The sequence below is a fragment of the Lactuca virosa genome, chromosome 8 (assembly GCF_052849685.1).
Source record: "Lactuca virosa cultivar CGN04683 chromosome 8, Lactuca_virosa_CGN04683_v6, whole genome shotgun sequence".
In the NCBI taxonomy this organism is placed as follows: Eukaryota; Viridiplantae; Streptophyta; class Magnoliopsida; order Asterales; family Asteraceae; genus Lactuca; species Lactuca virosa.
In genome coordinates this window covers 6,706,153-6,718,880 of record NC_136433.1, presented here as the reverse complement: position 1 = coordinate 6,718,880, position 12,728 = coordinate 6,706,153, and the positions used below count along the sequence as shown (strand labels likewise).

The following is a 12,728-nucleotide window of genomic DNA, read 5'->3' as shown; positions in this document are numbered from 1 at the left end:
ATTCTTGGTGTTAAAGTTTGTGATTTCTGGTCGTCCCCCAAGTCCCAACTCCTTACCTCCTTGCCTCCACTTGCATCGATACCATCTCCGCCGCCAGCCTGTCATCCGACCGGACCGAAGAATACCAGTCGTCGGCGCTACAACGTGTGTGTTGCTTCTCGTGCATTCCATATACTTTTGGGTAAAACTTTTTCTCTCTTTTATGTCTGGTTTCATTACTTTGTGGTTAACTGGTCATGTGTGTAAAGCAATAAAATGGGCGTAGGACTGTAGCCTACTGTGTAAACGAAAAGTCATTGTCTATATAAACTTAAAAAGTCAGTCTATACTCTATGTCTTTGGTATAATAAACAATTAGAACAATAGACCTACCAGCTTGCTCATATGATTTCATATACATATACCTATACATTATAGCATTAGATGTGTTTGTTTTGATTAATTATTTAGATTGGTAATTGTTTATTGTATTATTCTAGACAATATGTTAATGGTTTATAAACAAAAAGGTGAAACTAGCTCTTTGTGACATAATCATGATAACCCACAATGAAATAATGAAGTTAATAAAAAACCATTTGTTTAATAAGATGAGTGATATTACTAATAAACCGACCCAATAACCAAATTTTTTGACCCGTTAATTTTATTATTTCATTTATATGGGACACATGTGAGTTTGAATCCTATATTCGCCACTGCATTTTGTACACATGACACTTCGATATTTCATTTCATACCAAATCAACAAATATTTCGATTCCATTTAATTTAGTAACTGACAATACCATTTTTTTTATTTCCAGTTTTAAAGGCCTTAAATTGGAAACCTAATTGCTGAAATGGACATCATATCCTATAAATCAACTTTTCAGTTTTCATTAGTTGATCATATATTCAAAAACTAGGTTATAACCCGTGTACCACACGGGTTGATTATAAAAAATATTAAATTATAATAAGTGAAAATAAATCTATTATTAGTTTTATCAATTCCAATAAAAATTGATGATATCTAAATTCTAAAAGTAATACCGAAGTACATTAATTTGTTTGCAAATTGCCTTCTATTATTCCAATCTTGTAACGGTAAATGTAGACTTACACAAATTATCTATTAAAATGGGAAACAATGTCCTTCAAGATTGTCAAAAAGGTCCAACTACAATATAAGTACCCGAAAAAGAAGTTCAAAAGCCACAACACTAACCAAAGAATCAAAGGGAGCCTAAAATATATGATGGTCATGTGGGGTAAACTCATTTTTCCTTTTGCAAGTTCTGATCACTTTGAACATCTCATCTTCAGCTGAGGGTTTGGCCTGATAATTCAAAAAACCATATTTTGTCATCATTAAGAAGCAAATTAAGAAAGATAAAATTCAAGGTCCTACGAATGTGTTGAGACTAATTACCTCAACTACCCAGCTACCCATTTTAGATAAATATGGCTCGGCTACTTCGTTTTCTGATGACTTTGATTCCTGCAAGTTTGAAACCTCTTCTTTTTATTTATTTCTTCACTTCCTAAAAGCCAAAAACATATCTTATTTAAACCTAAAACATATGTTTACATTCAAGAAATGGATTACAAGAAAGATTTATTATTCAAAAAACATAAATGCATCAAAAGTGAAGGAAACCTTTGTTACTTCACTGAGTACTTTAATCAAAAATGTTAATCTAAAACCCAAGGAATTTCATCAAACCATATCCTAATATCTAAACCATCTGGAGAACAGGTACACCTATAAAGGAATGGATTACAAGAAAGATTTATTATTCAAAAAACATAAATGCATCAAAAGTGAAGGAAACCTTTGTTACTTCACTGAGTACTTTAATCAAAAATGTTAATCTAAAATATCTAAACCATCTGGAGAACAGGTACACCTATAAAGGAAAAACGATATGATCTAAACAATTTGGAGAAATAAGTTATAGAATGTTAGAAGACAACATTAAGAAACTCGACTACAATAACACACATTGTCCCATTTGTTTTAAATCTCTTTAAACTGAAGAAATATATATAAAAAGGGCTATTTAAATTACAGAAAAAGTGCTTTAAATTGAGATTTATGTCTAAAAATCTTATGTAAAAGTTTACCTGGTTCTCGTTTGATGAGAACTCGGGTGGGGGATTAGGTCACTGGTTACGATAGATAAAAAGGACAGGGTTAGAGAGTTAGAGAGATAGAAGTAAACGATGGTCAGATTTCATAGAGAGAGAGAGAGAGAGTAAAAGGATATATTATTAACACCATGGGTTTAATGGTATAAAATCAGTTGATTTCACCAATTAGTTTCCTCCTCCCCTCTATGATTGACATTATGGAAATCGAAAATAAAGAGAATTGAGTACCAATTACAAAGTAATAAAGTTGTTCATGAACCTGACTAAAAGCCAATCAAACTCTCTGGCAAGCAAAAACCTCCCAATTCCATCCCAAAACTTCAACAATGCCAACCCTGCAAAACCATAAATCCTGAAAAGTTAATCGTTGTGTAGAAAACAAAACAGGATATCAACACCTAATCGTTATTAATGAGTAATTAAACAATTGACAACCCCAAGGGTGGAGCACCAGTGAACGGGGGAAGAGATTCAAATATTGTCATAAGGGTGTGTGACTAAACTATGAAGATGCAGTAGTGGTGGTCAGATGGTGTTGTGCAGCAGAGTAGGTGATGGTGGAGACCTGGTGGCAGAAGAAATCGTCAAAATTGGGAGGAAGGAGTGAGATCGAGTGTAAAATTGAAGAAGAAGAAGAAGAGTCGATTTTATTTTAGGATTGAAAAGAGATAAATCAACTGCTGATTTTATAGGATTTGAATCAAAAAATCAAGAAACAAATAAATAACAACCCGATGGAAAAGCAATCTAACATGATAAAAACTCTCCTCCCATCTTTCTTTAGCTGCAATTTAATTAAAAAAATGGGTTAAATGCATGAAAAGTCAAGGCACTAACAACAAAACTAATATAATAATGATTTAAAAAATAAATAAACTTTTTTAAAAGAATAAAAAAACATATTACGATTATGTTATTCAAAACAGTGACAAAAAACTTATAAATGCACTAAAATAAGGATTGAAACTGCAAAAAGCTTTTTTGGAACAAAATTTAAATAATCAAACATACTCAGGGGCCAAATATGTAAGTTACTCTAAAAATAATGAGAACATGCATAAAGCTTCTTCACTCAGGAACAAAGAGTAGCACCTTCCTTCTAAGTATATACACAACTATGCATAAAATATATAACAATGTTATTTGATTATATACATATGAAATATGAATATAAATACCATTGTCTTTATTTACCTGATGAACGGTTTTTATTTTCTTGACAAAGAATTGGCCCTTTAAGAACATAAAATTATTTTAGTTTTGGAATACAAATGATCACATACTGAAAAAGGAACTATTTTCAAAACCAGACCATAAGACCCAGAGCAAAAAAAAATAGTTTTTAATCTGATAACTTTTTAAGAAGAAAAAAAATGGAAATAAAAGTTGTAAAAGAAGTAAATAAATATGATACTATTGAACGTACAAAGCCAATATTATTCTATTTCAGTGCACTTTACTCCTTAACTATAAAGGAGTCCCAAGTTTGATGCAATTTTCTAAGATCTTGTAACATTATTGTTTATCCCAAACAAATTGTTATCCCAGTAGCACTTGGTGAATAAAACATGACTAATATGCTAAAAAACTTAATAGCAAGGCTAATTAGCCATTTTTCGCAGTTATATAGACCATCAATTTTTGAACAACTATTAACATTTACAATAACACATACCTTGAAGACAATCATGAACTAATAAGTTTCGAAAAAGTGTTTGCCCTCCTACTTTTTGCCGACTATCTCTTTCTTGAAGCTCCTCTTTAATGATAAACATATTCAATTCCTGAAGTAAGAATCTACATAAACTTTCACACGACAGTAATTAAGAAATAAAGAGGCAAACAATAGATGACTAATGATTAAGCCAAAAAGTAAAGGTATTTTATATGATTAAGTGTGTACCTTTTTTGTGCATCAAATCCCCAAACCCTAATTGTGCCATCGTTGTTAGACTAAAGAGAGACAAAAAGAGTAAGTGAGCACCTAGGAAATTCAATCGGCCAACACGTTTGGGTAACCAAGCTCTTAGAAATAGAAGTGGTGTTAGGGTTTATGTTGGATGGTGGTGAAGTGTATTCACCGGCTATAAGATAGGGCAGATGGAGTGTCTATTCTGGAGAAAAGATAATAGAGTATGGTTTACCTCATGCTATTTCTATACCTAATCCAATAGCTACGTGATAGAGAAAGAACTATGAATGACAGAGGGCATACGACAACTATAGTAATGGGAAAAGATGAGAAGGAACCGAGATTTAGGGATTTCACATTTTGAAATCCATATTTCATGGACTTTTATTTGGAAAGGAAGTTGGGAAGACGCGAAGTTGGGAAGACGCTGCAGGGAGAATATGGTAACCGAATTGCTAATTAGTAGGAGAAGATATCGATTCCTCAAAGAGGCAATGAGCGGGAAAACAATTGATAAGAAAGTTGCACTATTGACACGTGGAATGAAGGAGGTCTAAAAAAGGGACATGTGGCGTTTAAATGAGGTTTTTATTAAGTATGGAGATATCTACAATCAAAACCATAATAATTATAAATAAGTCAAACGCATTTAATATGAAAATATCCTTTAAATCATTGATGTATTTGATCATAGTATCCTTTAAATCAACATTTCAGTTTTAAAACACATTTAACCTAATATCCCTTAAAATTTGTACTTATTTTTTGAATTTATTTATCTTATACCAAGTATACATCCAACATAAGAATGCAACCCTGGAATGCATGTAAATTCCGTAACAATTAATGAATTTTATAACTTATCTGCTTCAAAAATAAAGATTTCTTTTGAATCACTTAAATCAATTAAATTTGGAAAAAATCTTCAATTATTTTATTAATTAAAATCTCATCATTTTGATTTCAGTGATAAAACTCGAACCCCAAAAAAGTATATTATGTTTGGAATTTCAAGTTCCTTTGGCGTCTTTGTCTTTTGCTTTCGATCAAAGTCGGCACCAATGCAAAATACCCTATTCATTCACAGAAGTTCAATCCATCCGGTAAGTGTATAAAAAGGAAATTTCTTTTCACACACCAATCTATCTATACGGCAGTACACACCAATATATTTATAGGGCTTTTTAATTACTCAGTGAGTTTTGACTAATTTTGATTGGAGGCGTCTGGACACATCTTCCGCCTCTTTTATTAAAGATGACTTCCGTTTTTTCTTTTTTGAAATTGAGCCTGAATTATTGTTGACCACCAAATGCAAGTGGAGTGATATTTGGGTTTTTCGAATTTGACTTTTTTTATCGGTGTATGTTCACAATTTACCCACTTTATTAATTATTTTTTAATTATTTTTCATTCTAAACTTAAGCTTAAAGTTAAAAAAAATTATAATTAATTGTTATCTTTTAATATTATTATTATTATTATTATTATTATTATTATTATTATTATCTAAAAAAATTCAAATTTTAGGTTATATTACACCTATAAATTTTACTGTTCATATTACATAAAAAAAACATTCACAAAAGATAAATTGTAAACTTCATATATCGCCGGAAAATATCACCGGAAATACTTTAGGAACCGAAATATCTATCGTTGGAGCCATCATTTCTTGCTGGAAATACATTATCGGAGCATTCGCTGTAAGTTCTTTCTCTTTCTCTTAACTTGTCCTAAATATTTACCTTACATTACTGGAGCATTTATGTTGCCGCCATGGATGAGAAACAAAATCAACCTGTAATTGAGTCTCTAGATTTCATGGATGAGGGCCAAGAAGATCGAATAAGTGTTTTGCTAGACTGCCTGCTTATTGAAAGTGAGTTGGCAGTTGTTCCACTAGACGCTACCGGAAACACTAGACGTTGCCGAAATGGCAAACTATGTATAAGTCGCGTCTAGAATTCTATAAGCGACTTAGACCTACGGAAAGATCTTTTATGACTATAGATGATTAGTTGTTTATTTTTGTCTCAGAATTTTGTTAGGTAATATTTAAAATTAAAAAAAAATGATGAAGATTTGTTTCTAATTTATTTTTCTTATAATATTATTTATACTATCAATGATATTACGTTGATAAAAATTTATTTAGAATTTTATTTTTTTATAATATTATTTATATTATTATATTCTAAAAATAATGTTATTATTGTTATTTATCTTAATAAAAAAACAAATTTAAAGTTATTAATATTAATAAGGTTAATAATAAAATTGTAACTATTAAATAATAAATGGTTTTTTGATTAGGTTATAATGAATAATAATAAAAGTAAGTCAAATAGTAATTATATGGTAATGATTATTTAAAAAGTAAAATCAATGATAATTATATGATAATAATAACCTAAAAAGTAAGTCTAATGGTATATGATGATAATGTAGGTTGGTATGTATGAAGTAGGACCCGTATAAAAAACTACTTTCAAATTCTTTCTTTTTGCTATGTTTCTTTTTGTGTTTTTCTTTTTATGTGTGTGTTGCTTTTTCATATTAGGTTGTATGTTTTACAGTGTGTGTGTCTATGTTACTCTATGTGTTATAGCATTTCTTCGACTTTCTCTTAAAGATGACTGTAACTGTTATATCATATATGTCTGATGTTTATCTATGTGTGTTCCTTTTTTCCTAAAAAGATGAAAATTCTATTTTATAACATCTTAGTTAACTGTTACGTGTTTGATGTGTATCTATGTGTGTTTTATATGTGTGTGTTGCTATTAAAATTATTCAAAATGACCATTATATCCATATTCAAAATATTATTCTTGGATTTGAAACAAAATCATGGTTTGTAGACTTGTAAAACAGTTAAATATGCTATAATCTTAAATTTAAGCTTCATCATTAAGGAAAGAAAGGGTAAGAGATTAATTTGCTATTATAAAGTTATAGAAATTATATCAATGTGCTTTGAAAATATGTTGTTATAATTGGTATTAATTCGTGAATTGGTCAAATAATTTGATTATTGTTGTAATGTTGTTATTAGAAACTTGAAAATCCAATTTGTTTAATGGAATGACCATTTTTACCCTTGCCACATGATTATAAGTTGTAGTATTTTGAAAAAAAAAGTTTTCATTGATAGGGACCGTTCTTGCAACTGTTATTACATACTAATTACATATACTAACTTTTTAAAATTATAGTTACGGTACCATTTATGTAAACCGTAATTTATAGGAACCATTCCTACAACTGTTAGCATCCTACTTTCATTATATGTTGTTCTATATTTAAAAAATAAATCATTGATAGGGATCATTGATGCAACTATTATTAATTACAATGTAACATCATGATTTTTCACCCCATTGTTTTTATTTTAAAAACATTTTTTAACTAGAATACGTTAGAGGAATGAATGGTTGTTTTGGTTGACTTAAAAACAAAACTTTTACTTAGTATTTTTGGGATGTTACAATATGTGTAATAGAAAAATATATCAGATTAAGTAAGTTACCCACATTGACATATTAAAGCTCATCGTCCCATATTGCCAAAACCGAACTGACTTTGGTGTTAATATAATCTTTATTGCAAGTAATTAGTGCATTGTTATATGTTATAAATTTAATTATCAAATAATAAAATGAAGTTAACTTTATGTTTCTTTTTTTTAAAATAGAACAAAAGAGATTTACTTTAATTTTGCAAAACACATATTATTTTTTAAGGTTGTTTGTAAATTGATATATAATTTACTAAATAATAAAAAATTAAAATAAATATTTATTACCATTTTAAATGGTTATAATACCATGAACCTAGAAATATGCAAGTTAATTAGAATGTTATTTGACTATTTGACAGGTAGAGTAAGATGCCCAAAAGAAAAGAAGAGCAAGAAAGCTGAAGAAGTTGCCCAATGCTAGAGAAGAGTAGCTTGTGTGGTTATTCCTTTCCCTTAGTTGGATAATTCTTCCCACATGCAACACTATTAATTTTGTAAAATATGTACTCACTGAATCTTGACCTTCACTGATGTTTATTTAGTCTCTTTTGATTTGAAAAATATGTGGTCCATTGCTTTCTTGAAAGCGCTCTTTAAGTGCATTCCATATTTCGGAAGCAATATCAAGATATATGACAAAATCAGAGATTTGTTTGAAAATGGAATTAAGGATCCAAGAAATTACAACATTATAATTTCTAAACTAGGACTTCAAAACGAACATGATCAGTAGTTGAAGGTTTTTAAATTGAATTAAGGATCCAGAAAACTACTTACATAAACAACTACCAAAATAATGTGTTGTTGTAAACCTTCAATTACATGGATAAATAATTTAGATGAAGATTCACATAAAAGCTTGAATTATGTTGGTTGTTGTATATGTGTTGAATATATTAAATTTGTAAATTTAGGTGGCCTTTGTTGTTGCTGTTCTTTCGCTAGGTAGGTGGCCTAAGACTGCAAACTTTAACTACATTCATTAAACATACTATCATTGGTCAACAATAATGAAATAAATTCAAATCTGCTTTTACTTACTTTTTTTTTCTGAATGAACATTACAAACAATTATCTAAGCAATGACTTGATGATAAAATAAGTACTTAATCTGTAACAAAAAAAAAATAATAACAAGTTGACCTTTACAATTTCTTTAAACACCAATTCACAATAAATCAAATTTGACAAAAACACAAAAATTACCAACATGCCATCAGTCATCTCATGGGCATATATATCTATCTGCCCTATCTTTATCGTTCTTTCCCCCATCATGTAAGGGTGTGATACATGTAACCATTGCAGCCCATTTTGTTGTTTATGCATCAATCAGAAGAAACAAATTAAGAATAAACAAACAAGAATCACCTATTTAATAAATCCATCTTTCTTATTATTAATGATGCCTTGTGTTTGAACTACGAATAGTCAAACCATGCAAAAGCTTGGTATATCCAAGAAAGTTAAGTTTCCCATCCGTATTTCTTATCCAATCTTTCAGTATCGCGTGTGCTGATGGGCCCACATTCATTTCCTACATATCGCCATGTCATTGTATTTATTAAGAAAATGAAAATCAAAAATTGGGTCAAGAAAAAAAAAAGATAAAAAAAAAATCACCTGTGCTAATGCATCTACTGAAATGACACGGTTTCCTTCTAGTTCGAAATAGTCGAAAGCTGTACTTGCAATCATCTCCCAATTCTCAAGAGCTTCAAGTTGATGTGGGCTAATTGCAGCAGCACAAAACTCTTCAAATCCCATTCGTGTATAAGAAAGTGGCTTCATCTTCAATCAAATAAATAAATAAATAAACCATTTTTATTAATCAATAAATGACATTATAAAACGAATAAAAATCAAGAAATCTTTATTACGGCATCCAAGATATCAAGAACCCGCGATTCTTTCATGGCAGCAGTCGAATGTTTCACCAGAGCCTTCACATTTCAATTATGTTAGTTATGAAAGTTTCACAATGAAAAAAGAGTAAATTACATTTTCGGTCAAGTATAACTGATTTTTTTCAATTTTGGTCCTTATTTGAGGTTTTTGTAAAGTTACGGCTCAAATAAGGACCAAAATTGCAAAAATAAGCTATACCCAGAAATTGCAAAAATAAAAGGCCTCCATTAAGAACAAACTAACCATTCTAAAATTGTCGAGAGAAACACACCCATCTTTCGGTTCCAATAACTCAAACTGAGCCCTTAAGTAAACAAGCTCATCTTCGGTCAAAGCTTTCGAGAGAGCCTTGCAATAATCAATATAAACACAAAATTTAGCAAACCTTTAACTTCTAAAAATTGCTAAAAAAACAAAAAATAGAAATTCTATAATTAATAGATACCTTAAGTGCTGCGCGCTTTAAAGGCGAGGCCCGAAGATATGTTTTCACTAATTTATAAATCAAAATGTCTAGAGGAATTGCACGATTTTCATCTCTTAGCCACGGGTGAGCTGTAAAAAGTAAACACAATCAGTTACCACCACATGATAAAAAGTTACATACGTATAAAAACTGCGGAAATATTTAAAATCATGAAGATCTTACTTAAGGCTTGTGAGGCTGTCATTCTTTTTCTATGATCTTTATTGAGAAGTCTTTTGACAAAATCTTTGGCTTCTAGGGTTACAGAAGGCCAAGGTGAGTCATTAAGATTAGGATCAGCTCTTAAAACGGATCGGAAGATTCCGGATTCAGTTCTAGCAAAAAAGGGTCGGCTTCCACATAATAAAATATATGTTATCACACCAATACTCCAAATATCAGCTTCTACATTGTATGATCTATGGAGCACTTCTGGTGCTACATAATACGCGCTTCCAACAATATCATTCAGCCGTAGGTCTGTACATTAATTCACAACATTTAATCTTTTTTCTTTTTTAATAATATTTTTTTTAAAAGAAAAAAGAAACATTGTTTTCCATGTATGTGAAATAAGAAACTTGCCTGGTCTTGCATAATCAGACAAACCGAAATCTATAACCTTTAATGCCGAATCTTCCTCTCTTGTGCTAAATAGAAAGTTCTGCCCAAAACATCATTAATTAGAAGAAATGGTTTCTCAACTTCTAATATCAATCGATTTAAGAAAAACAAAATATATTATATATATACCTCTGGCTTTAAGTCACGATGCACTACACCTTGAAGATGACAAAAGGATGCTACACTCAAGATTTGTACAACTATGGATTTAGCATCATTTTCTGTATATCTTCCACCTCTGTCACATGAAAATGTTAATAAATATGTTACAGAATAAGAAATAAATACAAAAACTACGGTGTTTTAGTTATCACCTGGATAAAATCCGGTCAAGGAGTTCTCCCCCTTCACACAGCCTGTTGTAAAATATGTATTAGCTATGGAAGAATGATAGCTATCATATATGGTAAAATAAAAGGAAGATGATATATACGTACTCCATAACTATGTACACGTTCTGATCATCTTCAAATGCATCATGGAACTGGACCATGTGTTGATGTCCAGATAAGCCCTTTAATAACTTTACCTCCCTACGTACATCTTCAATTGATATGGCTGTTGTCATCTGGTAAAAGAAAAGAATATATCTAACCCTAAGTTCGATTTTGAATCAAATTTCAAAACTTGATCACCATCAACGTGCAAGACACAAAGAGAAGTGTAGATTACTGAATTGAGTGAAGAACTAAAGAATGTGAATCAAGGGCACCTTAGCTTTTGAAATGATTTTTACAGCAACGGGTTGATTCTTGAGAGCTCCCTTTTTGCCCTTTGCCCAACAAGTATGCCCGAAATGCCCTCTTCCGATCTCCTTCCCCAACTCATACTTTGACCCGAAATTCCTCTGGTACCCGAAACTCTTATCCAACGCTCGTTCTCCCTCTCCGCCTTCATCTTCCGGTATCGTTCCCGTCGCTGCCGTGTTCCCTTTTCCCTTTCCGTTACCCTGCCGTTTCATAATCGCCGACATGATCGGCTTCGCCGGAGACGGAGGTGGGAAAGGCCACTTGAACATCCGCCTCGGCGTCCTCGCCGGTGATGGCGTCGGGGGTACCCCCGCGGGGTACGTACTGTGCCATGGGCTTCCGGTGAAAGAATGACTCGGAGTATTGGTGCTAGACCTCCCGTTGGTACCGTTGCCTACGGCAGGAGACGGTGTACGCGGTTTTGGGGTACGCGGTCTGTTGGGGACGGTGGATCCGGCGTTATTGTCGTCCTCTTTGACAGCCGAGTCTGCGACGGCGTCTTTGCTACAGCAATGTCCCATCAAGGGCTAGCTAGGATTTAGTCTTTTTTCCGGTGGAAGATCGTTTCAAAACTCAAAAGTCCACTGATAGGTTGTTACGACAATTTCATAGTCATCACCAAACGTAGATTGGTGAACATTAAATATATATTTTGAGTGTTTTATATGTAGACGTAGATGATTACGAGAGAGAAAGAGAGAGATACAGAAAATTCAAATGGTTTAAAATCTACAAGGGTTTGATTTTCGATTTGAGAATTAACAGTAAGCAGACGAGTTAAACCAGTCAAGATTTATAAAGCCGTAAACTTTGAACAAGCAAACGTTACCACCATCTTACAAACCCCCAATCCTCACCGTCCGATCTTTATTTAATCTTGACAAAATTGCAAAAATGGTCCCTGTGCTATGCAAATTTTTGGGGTTTTACTCCAAACCACGACTTTTTGGATTGGTGGTCCTTTTGAGCTAGTTTCATTGCGTTTTTTGTCCCTCTAAATAGTGAAATGACTGTAATACCCTTAGGTTATTTATTTTTCATTTTTTTTTTATTTTCTTTCATTTTTTTTTAAATCTAAATACTTATTTATTTATTTAACTAATTAAAAAAATAAAAGTCTCTCTCTCTCTCTCTCTCTCTCTCTCTCTCTCTCTCTCTCTCGTATACCCATTTCTTTCTTTCGTTCCCGATTTCAACGAGCAAGAAGGGGCTGCTACATCCGGCAATCTGGAGATAGCCACCGCACCACCTGCTAGCCTCCATTCGACCACCAAACTCCACCGTGAACCGCTACATCTCCGCCCACCATAGAACCATTCCAGCCTCACCCCATTTCTTTTTCTTTTCTGTTGATCTGAGCAACCCCAAACAAACCCCAATCCTTGCTCCCTTTTTCCTCTTCGATCACCC

General features: G+C 32.0%; 1 protein-coding gene across 1 annotated transcript; it reads right to left on the bottom strand.

Moving 5' to 3' along the window:
- Window positions 1–8,699: 8,699 nt before the first annotated feature.
- Window positions 8,700–12,064, bottom strand: LOC145129431 (CDPK-related kinase 6-like). The gene is made up of 11 exons (XM_079064128.1): window positions 11,282–12,064; window positions 11,007–11,137; window positions 10,884–10,925; window positions 10,699–10,807; window positions 10,531–10,609; window positions 10,129–10,425; window positions 9,925–10,034; window positions 9,723–9,827; window positions 9,452–9,514; window positions 9,195–9,362; window positions 8,700–9,108 (listed from the first exon to the last, which is right to left on the bottom strand). Exons 1-11 carry the CDS (start codon window positions 11,837–11,839, stop codon window positions 8,971–8,973), a joined length of 1,800 nt encoding a protein of 599 aa, XP_078920254.1. The 5' UTR covers window positions 11,840–12,064; the 3' UTR covers window positions 8,700–8,970.
- Window positions 12,065–12,728: the final 664 nt, after the last annotated feature.

Coding starts and splice junctions, on each gene's coding strand:
- LOC145129431 (XM_079064128.1), bottom strand. CDS start 11,839: ATGGGACATTGCTGTAGCAAAGACGCCGTCGCAGACTCGGCTGTCAAA. Junction 9,515..9,722: donor CTCTCGACAATTTTAGAATG/GTTAGTTTGTTC, acceptor TGAAATGTGAAG/GCTCTGGTGAAACATTCGAC. Junction 9,363..9,451: donor TTCTTGATATCTTGGATGCC/GTAATAAAGATT, acceptor ATTTGATTGAAG/ATGAAGCCACTTTCTTATAC.